General features: G+C 46.0%; 1 protein-coding gene across 1 annotated transcript in view; it reads right to left on the bottom strand.

The window, feature by feature from the left end:
* Window positions 1-15,348, bottom strand: part of LOC126252810 (uncharacterized) — a 133,828-nt gene extending 118,480 nt beyond the window's left edge. Inside the window, exons 1-2 of the mRNA XM_049953750.1 lie at window positions 15,194-15,348; window positions 8,093-8,527 (exon numbers count right to left, since the gene is read on the bottom strand). Of these exons, the coding sequence (XP_049809707.1) occupies window positions 8,093-8,527; window positions 15,194-15,295 (537 nt within the window). The 5' untranslated portion in view covers window positions 15,296-15,348. The remainder of the gene's footprint in view (window positions 1-8,092; window positions 8,528-15,193) is intronic.
* Between the last annotated feature and the right edge of the window lie 201 nt (window positions 15,349-15,549).

Genomic DNA, 15,549 nt, shown 5'->3' with positions numbered 1-15,549 from the left:
GGTTTGGCTGCTCGAGTCTCGCCGCCTACTTACCAATGTACAATGTGGATATCGAAGGCGCCGCTCTGCTGTCGACCATCTGGTTACCTTGTCGACCTTCATCATGAATAACTTCTTGCGGAAGCGCCCGACCGCGGCTGTGTTCTTTGATTTGGAGAAGGCTTACGACACCTGTTGGAGGGCGGGCATTCTCCGCACCATGCATACGTGGGGCTTTCGCGGTCGCCTCCCTCTTTTTATTCGTTCCTTTTTAATGGATCGACAGTTTCGGGTACGTGTGGGTTCTGTCCTGTCCGACACCTTTCGCCAGGAGAATGGGGTGCCACAGGGCTCAGTTTTGAGCGTCGCTCTCTTCGCCATCGCGATCAATCCAATAATGGATTGCCTCCCAGCTGATGTATCAGGCTCCCTTTTCGTGGACGATTTTACCATCTATTGCAGCGCGCAGTGTCCACGTGTCTTGGAGCGCTGTCTTCAGCGTTCTCTTGACCGTCTTTACTCCTGGAGTGTCGCCAATGGCTTCCGTTTTTCTGCCGAGAAGACGGTCTGTATTAACTTCTGGCGCTACAAAGAGTTTCTCCCACCGTCCTTACGACTCGGTCCCGTTGCTCTCCCACTCGTGGAGACAATCAAATTTTTAGGCCTTACCTTTGACAGGAAACTTAGCTGGTCTCCACATGTGTCATATTTGGCCGCCCGTTGTACCCGTTCTTTAAATGTCCTCCGTGTTCTCAGTGGTATGTCGTGGGGAGCGGATCGAACCGTCCTACTTCGTCTATATCGGTCGATCGTCCGCTCCAAGCTGGATTATGGGAGCTTCGTATACTCCTCTGCACGGCCATCCATCTTACGCCGCCTCAACTCCATACAACATCGGGGTTTACGACTTGCGATCGGAGCATTTTATACCAGTCCCGTAGAGAGTCTTCATGCTGACGCTGGCGAATTGCCACTCACTTACCGGCGCGATATACTGCTTTGTCGGTATGCCTGTCGGCTACTGTCAATGCCCGACCATCCTTCTTATCGTTCCTTTTTTGACGACTCTCTTGACCTTCAATACGGGTTGTATGTCTCTGCCTTGCTACCCCCTGGAGTTCGCTTTCGTCGCCTCCTTCAACACCTTCATTTTTCACTCCCTGCAACCTTTCGAGTGGGCGAGAGCCGCACGCCACCTTGGCTCCAGGCTCAGGTCCGCGTTCACCTCGACCTCAGCTCGCTCCCAAAAGAGGTCACCCCCGGTTCGGTCTACCACTCCCGTTTTTTGGAACTTCGTTCGAAGTTCAACAACATGACTTTCATTTATACAGATGGCTCTAAGACCAATGACGGGGTCGGGTGTTCCTTTATTGTCGGGGCACAAAGTTTCCAATACCGGCTCCATGGCCATTGTTCGGTCTTCACAGCTGAGCTCTTTGCCCTCTACCAGGCTGTTCTGTACATCTGCCGCCACCGACATTCTGCTTATGTCATCTGCTCAGATTCCCTGAGCGCCATCCAGAGCCTCAGTGATCCGTACCCGGTTCACCCTTTCGTACACCGGATCCAACGCTCTCTTCAGCAGCTGGTGGACGTCGGTACGCCGGTTAGCTTTATGTGGGTTCCTGGCCATGTCGGTATCCCTGGGAACGAAGCTGCAGATGCCGCGGCCAAGGCTGCGGTCCTCCAGCCTCGGACAGCTTCTTGTTGTGTCCCTTCGTCCGATTTTAGCAGGGTCATTTGTCGGCGCGTTGTGTCGCTGTGGCATACCGATTGGGCTGCACTTACCGACAACAAGCTTCGGGCCTTAAAACCTCTTCCCGTGGCTTGGACGTCCTCCTCACGCCTTTCTCGGCGGGAGGAGGTCGTTTTAGCAAGGTTAAGAATTGGACACTGCCGGTTCAGCCATCGCCATCTGCTGACGGCTGCGCCGGCGCCGTTCTGCCCATGTGGGCACTTGCTGACGGTTCGTCACATTTTAATGTCCTGTCCCGATCTTAAAACACTGCGCCTCGATCTTAACCTGCCTACTACTTTAGATGCCATTTTAGCGGATGACCCACGAGCAGCTGCTCGTGTTCTTTGTTTTATCAATTTGACAAACCTCGCTAAGGACATTTGATGATGTTTTTTAATCCTATGCCTGTCAGTCTGTCTTTTATTGTGTTTTCCCTTTTAGTTGTTGTTGTCAACTTGTGCCTCGCGGTGCATTCTTAGAGTAGTCAGGGCGCTAATGACCATTGAAGTTGTGCGCCCGAAAACCACAAAAAAAAAAAAAAACTGCCCGGCGCGCCGAGCCCGTCCGCACGGAACACGGCTGAAAGCCGACTGTGCATTGGTGGCCGGGAGACCCCTCGCTCCACAAGTTCTTTAGCGCCACTACGGAGACTTGCGAGTGAATGAGGATGAGATGATGATGAAAGACACACAACACTCACTCATCTCGAGGCAGAGAAAAATCCCTGACCCCGCCGGGAATCGAACCCGGGACCCCATGCGCGTAAAGCGAGAACGCTACCGCAAGACCACGAGCCGCGGACATGACAAGTTAGCAGATAATATACGTTTGTGGATCTACGATATTTGCTCCTTTCACCGTCAGTGTATTTATTGGCAGTACTAACCGGTTTCGATCAAAATGTGACCATCTTCAGACCATATTACACCACAGTGGGAGGCGGTGCTTGTGGATCCACGAACGTTAACTACTCTTTGCACAATTCTACAATGCGTAATGAGTGTTGACGTTCGTGGATCCACAATATTTGCCCCGTTCACCATCACCGCCTTCCTCCGTGGTGTAATACGGTCTGAAGATGGTCACAGTTTGATCGAAATCGGTTAGTACTGCCAATAAATACGTAACATCAAGAAGGAGTCGCAACATAAACGAAAGTTGATAGGCGTGTTTCTACATCTGAAAGATGATGTCTATTCAGATTTCGTGCCAGTCGCATGGCAGTGGCACCAGAAGCGCTAGTATGAGTAATCAAATCAGGTTTGCTTTAAATACACGCTGTAACGGTCGTGAGCGCTAGTTACCTTTGAGGTTGGACGTGGTGAGTTGACGATAGTCAAGAACGCCTTTAAGACGAAACAGACGCCATTATCTACACCTCACTGAATTTTAACGATGTCGTGTACAGGGCTACGAGAAGCTGGTTGTTTCTTCTTCGATATTGCAGGAAGTCTTTGAAGGAATTTAGCCACTGTACATGATTGATGGCAGCGGTGATCACGAGAATGTACGGTCGCAAGAAGAGCAGGCTCGGGACGGCGACTTAGTGCTAGCCAGAGGGAAGACTGTCGTGTTCGGTGGATGGCTCTGACTGATCGTACTGCTTCTGCAGTAACAATTTGAGCAGGAGTTGGCACCACACAGACAAACGAACTGTTACAAACTGGTTACTTCAAAGACAGCTCCCAGCCAGAGGCACTGTAGTGTACATTCCACTGACACCAAACCATCGCCATCTGCGGCTTCAATGGTATCAAGTGAGAGCTCATTGGAGGGCAGTGGAGATCTGTTGTGTTTTCTGATGAAAGCTGGTTCTGCCTCAGTGCCACTGATGCCTGTGTGTTGGTTAAAAGGAGCCCAGTTCAGGGCCTGCAACCTAACTGCTTGCCTGCTAGACACAAAGGAACGACACGTGGAATTATGGACTGGGGTATGATTTTGTACGACAGCAAAAGAACTCTCGTGGTTATCCCATGCAACCTGGCCTGCTCGTAGGAAAATCCGACTTTAGCAATATGCAGCGCGCGAGTAAATGACGTCAGTCTGGCGATTCGACCTTTTATCATTCACGAACAGCATTCCAGGGGTGTTTTCCAACAGGATTACGCTCGCTCACATACCGCTATTGTAACACAACATGCTCTGAACGCTACAAATAATTCAATACCTTCTCTTGCTGACAGTACGGGTAATGTAACTGATGATGATAAACAGAAGGCCGAAATTCTAAACCTAGCTTTCAAAAACTCGTTTACGATAGAGGATTGCAGCATTTCAATTATCGAAAAACGAAAGGTTGGCTGACATGGTGTTTAGTGTATCTGGGATTGTAAAACAGTTAAGATCCTTTGACGCCAGAAAGGCATCTGGCCCAGACGGTATCCCCGTAAGATTTTATGTTGACTATGCTACAAATATAGCACCATTCTTATCCGTCATCTATCAGAGATCACTGGAACGGCGGAAAGTTCCACGGGATTGGAAGAAGGCTCAGGTCATAGCAATCTATAAAAAGGGTAGAAAATCGGATGCACATAATTACCGGCCAATTTCACTGACATCGATTTGTTGTAGAATCATGGAACATGTTTTGTGTTCAGACATAATGAGCTTCCTAGACTCTGAGAAGCTCATCTGCAGAAACCAGCACGGTTTTAGGAAACAGCGGTCATGCGAGACACAGCTGACTCTCTTTGTGCATGATATACAACAGGCTCTAGATACCGGTTCCCAGGTTGATGCCATATTTCTCGACTTTCGAAAGGCGTTCGACTCAGTTCCGCACTGTCGCTTGCTACAAAAAGTGCGCGCTTACGGTCTACCCAATGACATATGTGGTTGCATAGAAAGTTTTCTATCAGACAGGGAGCAATATGTCGTCCTGAACGGGGTAACTTCAACAGAAACAACAGTAACTTCAGGTGTGCGCCAGGGCAGCGTAATAGGTCCTCTGCTTTTTACGATTTACATAAACGATCTGGTTGATGGTATTGACAGCGGCCTTAGACTGTTTGTCGATGATGCTGTAGTCTACAGGAAAGTAGTATCACACGAAAGTTGTGAACAAATCAATGAGGATTTGCAGAAAATAAATGCGTCGTGTAATGACTGGCAGTTATCTCTCAATATTAGTAAGTGTAACCTACTGCGTATAACAAGTCGAAAATCCCCATTAATGTACGAGTACAAAATAAATGCCCAGTCTTTGGAAGCGGTAACATGCGTCAAGTATCTGGGCGTGACTATTCGAAATGATCTCAAATGGAATGATCAGATTACACAAGTAACGGGCAAGGTAAACTCTAGATTAAGGTTTATTGGTAGAATCCTGAAGCGATGCAGTCCTTCAACAAAGGAAATAGTTTACAATACGTTAGTTCGTCCAGACTTAGAGTATTGTTCGTCTGTATGGGACCCTTACCAGTTGGGTCTGATTCAAGAGATTGAGAAGGTCCAAAGAAGGCCGGAAAGATTCGTGACTGGTACATTTAGCTATCGCGAGAGCGTCACAAATCTCATAGAAAGTCTGAAGTGGGACACATTTGCAGATAGACAACGCGCAAAACATAAGAGGCTGCTCACTAAATTCCGAAATCCAATCTTCGCCGAGGACGTAGAGCATATATTACTACCATCAACTTTCAAATCGCGTAATGATCATCATTCAAAGATAAGGGAAATAAGAGCTCGTACTGAGGCGTTCAGACAGTCGTTTTTCCCTCGTGCGGTCCGCGAGAGGAACAGAGGGGGGGAATATGACTTTGGCGCGAGTTGTGCCCTCCGCCACACACCGCTTGGTGGCTAGCAGAGTATATATGTAGATGTAGATGCTCTACAGAGTGTCGACATATCGGTTTGGCCCGCTCCATCACCAGATCCGTCTCCAATCGAGCACGCGTGGGACATCATCGGGCAACTCCAGCGTGATCCACAAACAGCTTTAACCGTCTCTTTAATGACCGACGAAGTGCAACAGACATGGAACTGCATCCTGCAAACTGACCTCCGACACGTGCACAACACAATGAATGCACATTTGCACGCCTGCATGCTACATTCTGTCGGTTACACCGGTTATTAATGTATCAGCATTTCACATTTGCAATGGCTTATCTCGCGCTTGCATTAACCTGTGGTGTTGCAGTGTTCTTCATTTAGATATGTTATACAGGGTGGTTCATTGATTGTGACCGGGCCAAATATCTCACGAAATAAGAGTCAAACGAAAAAACTACAAAGAACGAAATTCGTCTAGCTTGAAGGGGGACACCAGATGGCGCTATGGTTGGTCCGGTAGATGGCGCTGCCATAGGTCAATCGAATATCAACTGCGTTTTTTTAAATAGGAACTCTCATTTTTATTACATATTCGTGTAGTACGTAAAGAAATATGAATGTTTTAGTTGGACCATTTTTTTCGGTGGTAGATCGCGCTGTAATAGTCACAGACGTATGAGTACGTGGTATCACGTAACATTCCTCCAGTGCGGACGGTGTTTGCTTCGTGATACATTACTCGTGTTAAAATGGACCGTTTACCAATTGCGGAAAAGGTCGATATCGTGTTGGTGTATGGCTATTGTGATCAAAATGCCCAACGGGCGTGTGCTATGTATGCTGCTCGGTATCCTGGAAGACATCATCCAAGTGTCCGGACCGTTCGCCGGATAGTTACGTTACTTAAGGAAACAGGAAGTGTTCAGCCACATGTGAAACGTCAACCACCACCTGCAACAAATGATGATGCCCAAGTAGGTGTTTTAGCTAGGAGACAAATTGTCTGAGAATCTGGAATCTCAAAAACGTCCGTGTTGAGAATGCTACATCAACATCGATTGCACCCGTACCATAATTCTATGCACCAGGAATTGCAAGGCGACGACTTTGAACGTCGTGTACAGTTCTGCCACTGGGCACAAGAGAAATTACGGGACGATGACAGATTATTTGCACGCGTTCTGTTTAGCGACGAAGCGTCATTCACCAACGGCGGTAGCGTAAACCGGCATAATATGCACTATTGGGCAACGTAAAATCCACGATGGCTGCGACAAGTGGAACATAAGCCATCTTAATGTACAGTGCGGTATTATTGGAGGAAGGATAATTGGCCCCCATTTTATCGATGGCAATCTAAATGGTGAAATGTATGCTGATTTCCTACGTAATGTTCTACCGATGTTACTACAAGATGTTTCACTGCATGACAGAATGGCAATGTGCTTCCAACATGATGGATGAACGGCACATAGCTCGCGTGCGGTTGAAGCGGTATTGAATAGCATATTTAATGACAGGTGAATTGGTCGTCGCACGTTCCCCGGATCTGATGTCCCTGGATTTCTTTCTGTGGGGAAAGTTGAAGGATATTTGCTATCGTGATCCACCGACAACGCCTGACAACATGCGTCATCGCATTGTCAATCCATGTGCGCACATTACGGAAGGCGAACTAGTGGCTGTTGAGAGGAATGTCGTTACACGTATTGCCAAATGCATTGAGGTTGACGGACATCATTTTGAGCATTTATTGCATGAATGTGGTATTTACAGGTAATCACGCTGTAACAGCATGTTTTCTCAAATGGTTCAAATGGCTCTGAGCACTATGGGACTTAACTACTGAGGTCATCAGTGCCCTAGAACTTAGAACTACTTAAACCTCACTATCCTAAGGACATCACACACATCCATGACCAAGGCAGGATTCGAACCTGCGGCCGTAGCGGTCGCGCGGTTCCAGACTGTAGCGCCTAGAATCGCTCGGCCACTCCGGCTGGCATGCGTTCTCAGAGATGATAATTTCACAAAGGTACATGTATTACATTGGAACAACCGAAATAAAATGTTCAAACGTATATACGTTCTGTATTTTAATTTAAAAAGCCTACCTGTTACCAACTGTTCGTCTAAAATTGTGAACCATATGTTTGTGACTATTACAGCGCCATCTATCACAAAGCGAAAAAAGTGGTCCAACTAAAACATTCATATTTCTTTACTTACAACACGAATATGTAATAAAAAATGGGAGTTTCTATTTTAAAAAAACGCAGTTCATATCTGTTTGACCTATGGCAGCGCCATCTAGCGGGTCAACCATAGCGCCATCTGGTTTCCCCGTTCAAAGTAGACAGGTTTCGTTCTTTGTAGTTTTTTCGTTTGACTCTTATTTCGTGAGATATTTGGCTCGGTCACGATCTATGGACCACCCTGTATAGACAAATGTATTCCCGAAATTTCGTAACTCTACATTAATTATTTTTTTGGGGTTGCGACTTTTTTCCTTCAGTGTATTTTACTGCGGTCAAGACTGTTTTTAATTCGTTTTGGAAGATATCCAGCGCCATAACAGGAAACAAAGGTAGTCCTCACCTGTAGCCGGTGTACGCCGGGAGAGGGCGGCGCCTTGACGGTGACTACGGTGCGGCCCGCCTTGCCGCTGGCGCTGTCTTCGTCGACGGAGGGCACGAGGCAGTCGTCGGCCGTCGAGTCGTCGGGGTCCGGCCGGCGCATGAAAAGCGGCATCTCGCCGTCGTCTTCGAACATCTGCTCGGTGGCGAGCGGCGCGGGCGGCGTGGTGGGCGTGGCCGGCAGCCGGCCCCCGCGGCCGCTCTCCTCCTCGGAAGATGTGGACGAAGAGGCGGAGGGGGCGGCGGAGGCGGCGGCGGAGGCGGCTGCACTGGCGGCCAGGGCGGCCCGCGGGCCGGGCCCCGGGTCGCTGTTGCGGTGCTCCTTCAGCAGGCGGTACGCCGCGCGCCCGCCCTCCGCCGACGTCGTCCACGAGTTGGGCCGCCCGTAGCCGGGCACCTGCGCGTCAAAACCGGTCACTCACTGCACTCGTCAAGTCTCCGTCTCGCGGAGGCTTCAGCACGCCCAGCCCGTGTCCTCGGCGCTTACACCGGACGGACTGCGTAAACTGAGAGCTGAGAACAGCCTGCCGGGCCACGGACAGCGGGCTCGGAGGCCAGCGCGCCAGGCTGTCGGCTCACCAGAATAATGCGCTGAGCGTTCTGTTTCAGCCGTCTTTACACTGGACGAGTTAACTAACGTTGACTTGGCAGTATTGGTTAAAAACAGTCTTGGTTCCAATTTTAGTTTTTTATTTTTCAACGACGCGTTTCGCCTTATTTAGGCATCTTCAGGTTATCTTAATTTGGTATTTCTTAGAAGAATCCTTTAGTCATTGTAGCCAAAGGGCATCGTAGAATATATCAGGCCAACATTGCCTTCGTTAAACTCAGTAAAATGGCTACAGTGACAAAAGGATTCTTCTAAGAAATACCAAATAAAGATAACCTGAGGATGCCCAAATAAGGCGAAACGCGTCGTTGAAAACTAAAAAAACTAAAATTGCAACCAAGACTGTTTTTAACCAATACTGTTAAGCACTGGTTTGCTGTATGCCACATATGGATTGGAAGAATTGACTTGGCACTCTAAGAGTTTACTGGTGTCACATCCTGCTATTTCACATTGAGGGATCCTTCCTCACGTGAAACACAAAATATGTTCCGCAATATTTCGGCAACGTGCCACGTGGAGTAGAAACAGTAGGAAACAAGAATGCTCCCTACATCGTAGATGGCAAAAAACATCGCTATGTGGAGGTATCTATATTTTTTCATTACGATATCGACATATGCCACTGAACAGAAGTTAAGGATCCGTCGATTATTCGATATTAAATACTGAGGATCTAAAGTTATGTTTTTTGCTGTCTGTCTTTTCTTGACTCATAGCCACTATAGTTCTCATCGGCATATTTCTTGCCCATTCCAGCTACTGTCAATACGTGCAGTCTGACAGTAAAAGTCTTACGATGAGCTTAATTTAATTTCGAATTCAATACTACAAATGAGCACCAGATATGACCATAACTGTACCCTTACTACATATTAACGAGAGTCGGTTACTTCCGTGTGTCATTTCTACCATTGTAAATGATAGGTACGAGCTGCAAGACGAACAAGTTTGGTGACAGAACTGTGTGAGAACGGCAGAAATTACCACTCCCTTCTCCCAATTATGAGGCAGAATTGCCCTGAGTGCCTGGATGATGAAAAGATAGACGCACTGTAAAAGTAACGTAGTCTCGGCACTAAAGTCACACACGTTACTTCACTAGTATTTCATGGACAATGGACTCCTGCTGTCTGAAATGTTTACGGTAAGTACACTATTTCACTCCCAGCACCTATCACATGTAGGGACGGGGCAAAAATATCGATATTTCGTAATATCGATTTTTCGTGACATCAAATCAAAATATCGATACTTTTTCTCTATAACATCTATAGCGTTCATAAATATCGCTACAATATATATCAATACTTTAAAAAAAATTTCCATCCCTACGGCGTCACAGTCAGAGAGCAAGATGCCATATTGTATCTGTCATGGTCAGAAGAAGCCCACATTTGGTGGGTATGATGTTATCCCTTACACCCTATGAATATGTTCTGTTTCTAAGCACCACCTGTATCCGAGGCTATTTGTGAGTTTGCCATTAATTTTATAATCCCCTGGCTGTGTTACGAGCGCTGCACAAGTTAAGTCTCATGATGGAGGATTTTCCAACGAAGAAAGCGAGTTAATAAATCAAGTACTCAAAGAGAGGAAAGCAGACACTGCCTCACTAAACATTATACCCAATGAACAATGGATGAATCTTTATACGTATTTGTGGTGTTCACAGAAGGACGAAGATGACACTGGACAGAGTATGAACAAGGAACAAGCAGATCCATGGACGAACTGCAACAGGCTTTGAAAGGCATGTATAACAGAAAAGCTAAGGGAATATATGGAATAAATGCAGAAGTAATTAAATATGGAGGATTACCACTAGATACAAGTCTTTTACAATTAATAAATGAATGTTGGTCGAAGTGCAAAATCCAATACCCATGGAAACGCAACAACTGTAAAATTATCGTGGCATAAGTCTTCTAAACACTGGCTACAAACTATACTCAAAGATCATCAGTAACTGCATGAAGACTATCATTGAAGCTATTATTTCTGAAGAACGAACTGGATTTAGATTAGGTCGTTCACGCACAGACAATGTGTTTGTAATTAAAAAACATCATAGAAAAACACAGAGAATTTAATGTGGAAACCCATATGGCCTTTATCGACCTTGAGAAGGCCTCTGACCGTGTGAGCCGTGATAGCCTACGGAAGATTGTGTCTGAATGTGGATATCCTTATCACTTAGTAGAGGTAGTGAAAAGACTTTACAAAACTACACGCATGTAATAAAAACAGGTAGGACTCGACTAAAAGAAATAATTATTAACCAAGGCGTTGGACAAGGATGTGGATTTTTCACCTATCTTTTTTAATATCTACATTGACTTCATTCTTCGCAAATGGAAATGTGAAGTAAACAAGGGAATTAAGATAACGAATGAGGAATACCTGAAAGTACTTTTGTTTGCTGATGACATTGTTATTATTCAAAAGAATGAAGATGACCTCCAAAGATCAGTGTACAGCTGAACAAAATTTACAAGAAGTACAACTTAAAATTTCTAGTAACAAAACACAGATAATGGCGTTGCGAGGAAAATATCCAAAAAATGGTTCAAATGGCTCTGAGCACTATGGGACGTAACATCTGAGGTCATCAGTCCCCTAAAAAATATCCAGTCAGATCAAAAATTGTTTAGTATAATTCAGGTTTAGAACAAGTGTCTCAAAGCTCTTTTCGAGCCTGTGATGCAAGTTTTGATTTGAACCCTGATATTGAAAAATAAAATACACAAGTTCCAAGCTGTCTGTGGCACCATTAGCAGAACATTGGCCCCACAAGTTCCAAGCTGTCTGTGGCACCATTAGCAGAACATTGGCCCAAAAAAAAAAAAAAAAAAAAAAAAAAAAAAAAAAAAAAAAAAAATCATGAACTTCTATAAAGTAATGGCGGTTCCGGTGTTATCCTACGGAAGCGAAAGATGGGTTACCACAAAAAAAACAAGAGCATAAAATTCAAACAGCAGAGATGAGGTTCCTAAGAAAGACGAACGGCTGCGCAAGAAGAGATATGGTTAGAAACGAAGATATTTGAACAGAATTAAATATTTTGAGCTTGAATGAAAAACTTCAAAAATATCGTGAAGATTGGAAACACCACCTCATGAGAATGCTAGGTCACAGAATTCCTCAGAAGATCCTGAACTAGAAACCGAATGGGAAACGATATATTCCAAGGCCTAGAAAAAGATGGGAACGATTTTTCTGTGAGTTCGAAACAGAGAACAGCCTAATCCTTGAAAGGAAGAAGAAGATGATGATGATCTAATCACCACCACATTGAATGACTCGAGAAAGAGTCATTACTGGTACTATTTGCTGTAATAAAATGATGGGAAACGTCATACTGGTGCTTAAAGAAATTTCATATTTAGTTATTTTCGCGTTTAGCAAGCGTGTTATGCAAGTAAACCGCTTCAAGCAAATGGCATATTGAAGATGCGTGGAAAACGTGTCCTCCTTGTTAGGATTTTTTATAATTAAATGTCAGTTAATGACAGTTTGGCGATTAAAGCCGGTAGAAGACGGCAACATAAAATACAAGATCGCTAATTGCATACCTTCAGCGTAGCATTCTTAGCAGAGGCCCTACGTTGCGAAACAGAGCATCGTCAGGTACAAAGATACGAGTCCTGCTGCATCCAATTTTTGTTTTTCCCCTTTCGATTTTCTAAAAGGTTGTGTGACTTTCTTATGAAAGCAATAGCAACAACTTTTATAATACTTGCCCTTAGGTAAATATAAATGCGCTCTCTGTCAGAACTGCTTTTCTTTGATTTGTAAGCCGATTTCCTTAATGACTGGACATGTTCACGGATATCGAAGTTTTCATTTTTGTGTACCACAGCCAGAAAACATGAAGAGCGAACAAACTGTGTTATTTGCGAGCCAAATAAAGCCAATAACTGCCGCGGGACAGAGCTGAGAGCGCAAAATCACGTCCGCGTGCCGATGGCGCTGTGTCCCGTGACGTTGGATACCCTCTCTGCGTGCAGGTCAACATTAGCTGGCTCGTCCCGTGTGACGACTGCTTTATGCTGTTCACTACTGTACGGCGTCCCTCACGTCTGTCTGGAACCACCTAAACCTTACAAAGAGTTGTGAACTACCCGGTTTCTACTATGCTCCAGTGGGCTATTACAACGGGATCATCAGCGATTGCACCCTCCAAGAGTTCAGTGCCATTAATCCCGTCAATGTACATTATCTGATCAAAAATATTCGGACACCTATTTGTGGACACTAATATGGAATGTGTCCAGCCACGCCTTTTAAGGATCCTTGAACTCTGCTGAGAACACTTGCAGTGAGGTGTCTGAACGTCTGTGGAGGAATGGCAGACTTAGTAAAACTAGACCACTCAGTGGCGCTAGTGTAGCGCTCCCATACTGAAGCCGCCAGTTGCAGATTAACTCTGTGTTTTCACTTAGTACACTATGTCAAATATCCGATAAAATGTCACATATAGAATGACGTAACAGGTGCAAATAACGTTCATAGGGACTCTGTATCCTTACTGTCCGAAAAAATGTGAAAATGAAGTGGCTAGTTTAAGTAATATTTGTGATTACAGTTATTCAAGTCGTGGCGAGATGAATGAAAAATATGGTAAAATTGGGGAAAGTAAGGTAGATAAAATTGTGCCATGCAAAAACAAATTAAAGACTGAAAAAAACTGCAAGAGACAGATGCAGAGTATGCGCCAAGAAACATCAAACAAGAACAGAAAGTGAAAAACTTAGTGAATGATAAACTAATATCACTATTTGCTGCTTCAGAAGTTTCATGGAACGATCTTGAATCTAAAACTTGAAGCACTGCCGTCAATACTTGTAAGGAACGAACCCTACGTTCTTCAGTAGTTATTTACAGCTTTCCGTCTTTTGGTGGATACATAATGCAAAAAATTTTGGAAAGTAGAATAATTTTATGACAGAGTTAATTACTTAGTAGGAATTGTGAAGAAAACACCCTTTCATTTTGTTCTTCATTTCCTTTTGTTGTCCCTCAATCACAGGTCAGTATTCGTATTCGTCCCGCCAATTAGGGAGCAGTTTTCTCATTTCTCCGCTACGGCGTGGTGGGGGCTTGGAGTGAACTCCACGTCCTCCCGTTCGTAATAGCAAAGAGCTTGCAGTATAACAGAAGTGTTTCAGAGTAGCAAGGAAGAGCAAGTACTCACAGCTCTTACGGTATGTATTTTAGAGACCATGTTGACTGGAAATTCTTTTCTTGTTTTGGTTCATATGACCACCTCTCAAAATATGGAATACCTTTTTCTGGCACCCTGCGTAACTTTACCTATCAATAGCATATTGACGAGATTAGCAGTATCAAACAACAGAACACGAGTCAAAGCTCGAACGAAAATAAGTACTCGTAATTATTCTCGCTTACAGGAAATTCCATTTATACATACATTTTAGCATATAAAAGCCAGGAGGAGGAAAGGACGTAACTTTTTAAGATAGTGCAAAAACAAGAAAGATGTGTTAACAGTCTCTATGTCCATCTTTTCAACCATGGTTACGGGACTCGGCTGTCCGATACAGGATGTCAAACGAAATACCTTTCAGCCGTGTAGTTTCCAAACATATTTTATTTGGCTACCAATTTCGGCGATTTACTACGCCATCTTCAGGCCCCTGACAAACGTGTAGGAAGATTCCATCTCGGATCTGGTCAAAACAGGGGTTGGGTTACGTTGTGTGGGGAGGGAGACCAGACAGCGAGGTCATCGGTCTCATCGGATTAGGGAAGGACGGGGAAGGAAGTCGGCCGTGCCCTTTCGAAGGAACCGTCCCGGCATTTGCCTGGAGCGATTTAGGGAAATCACGAAAAACCTAAATCAGGATGGCCGAACGCGGGAATGAACCGTCGTCCTCCCGAAAGCGAGTTCAGTGTGCTAGCCACTGCGCCACCTCGCTCGGTTCAGAACAGGGACCAGTAATATTGGTATTAGTAGATTTCTGCTTGATATAGCGATCACTTCAACCATCAGCTGCCGACCAACAACCATCAGCTGCCGACCTTCAAGCGATCGCTATAGCAAGCAGAAATCTACTAAAACCAATATTGCTGGCCCGTATTTTGACCAGAACCGAGGTGGAATCTTCCTACACGTCGATCATGGGCCTGAAGGTGGCGCAGTAAATCGCCGAACTGGTAGCCAAATAATATAAGTTTGGAATTAGACGGCTGAAAGGTATTTCATTTGATATCCGAATGTAGTAAGAGATTAGGTTGGGGTCACGCCACCGTTTGGGTATCAAGGTCGAGAAAGTCGTAATAGCCTCGAGAATCAAGCTCATGGACATCCTGTTTTAGATTAGCCAAGGCATAGGGACAATTCATTGTTAATTCGACTTGGGTTGAACAGTGTCGGTGGTGTTGTGGACGCGGAAGGTTGTATAAGGCATAAAGCGAGAGGATACTGACCTGCAGGGAGCGCGGATCCTGGGGAACGTCCAGACACAGCTCGGAGAGGGGCGACGGGGATCGCGGGCCGGCGGCCGCATAGCTGAGGTCGTCGGTAGACATGGACAGCGAGATGGAGGGCGGCCGCGCCGGCAGCTGCCTCCGCAGCTGGCCGAGGGGCGGCGCGCGCACGCGGCCCCGCTGGCGGCCGGGCGCCACGGGCGGCGGCGGCTGCAGCTGCTGCAGCGGGGGCGGCGGGGGCGGCGGCTCGCGGGGCCGCTGGCGCGCCGGGCTCAGCAACCGCTGGCGGCTCTGCGACGGCGACAGCGACGGCTGCCGCCCCCAGAGGCCGCGCGGGTCGGGCCGCGAGGCGGCGG

The sequence above is a fragment of the Schistocerca nitens genome, chromosome 4, assembly GCF_023898315.1.
Source record: "Schistocerca nitens isolate TAMUIC-IGC-003100 chromosome 4, iqSchNite1.1, whole genome shotgun sequence".
Lineage (NCBI taxonomy): Eukaryota > Metazoa > Arthropoda > Insecta > Orthoptera > Acrididae > Schistocerca > Schistocerca nitens.
The sequence above is the reverse complement of the archived record's forward strand: the minus strand, read 5'-3'. Positions and strand labels throughout refer to the sequence as shown.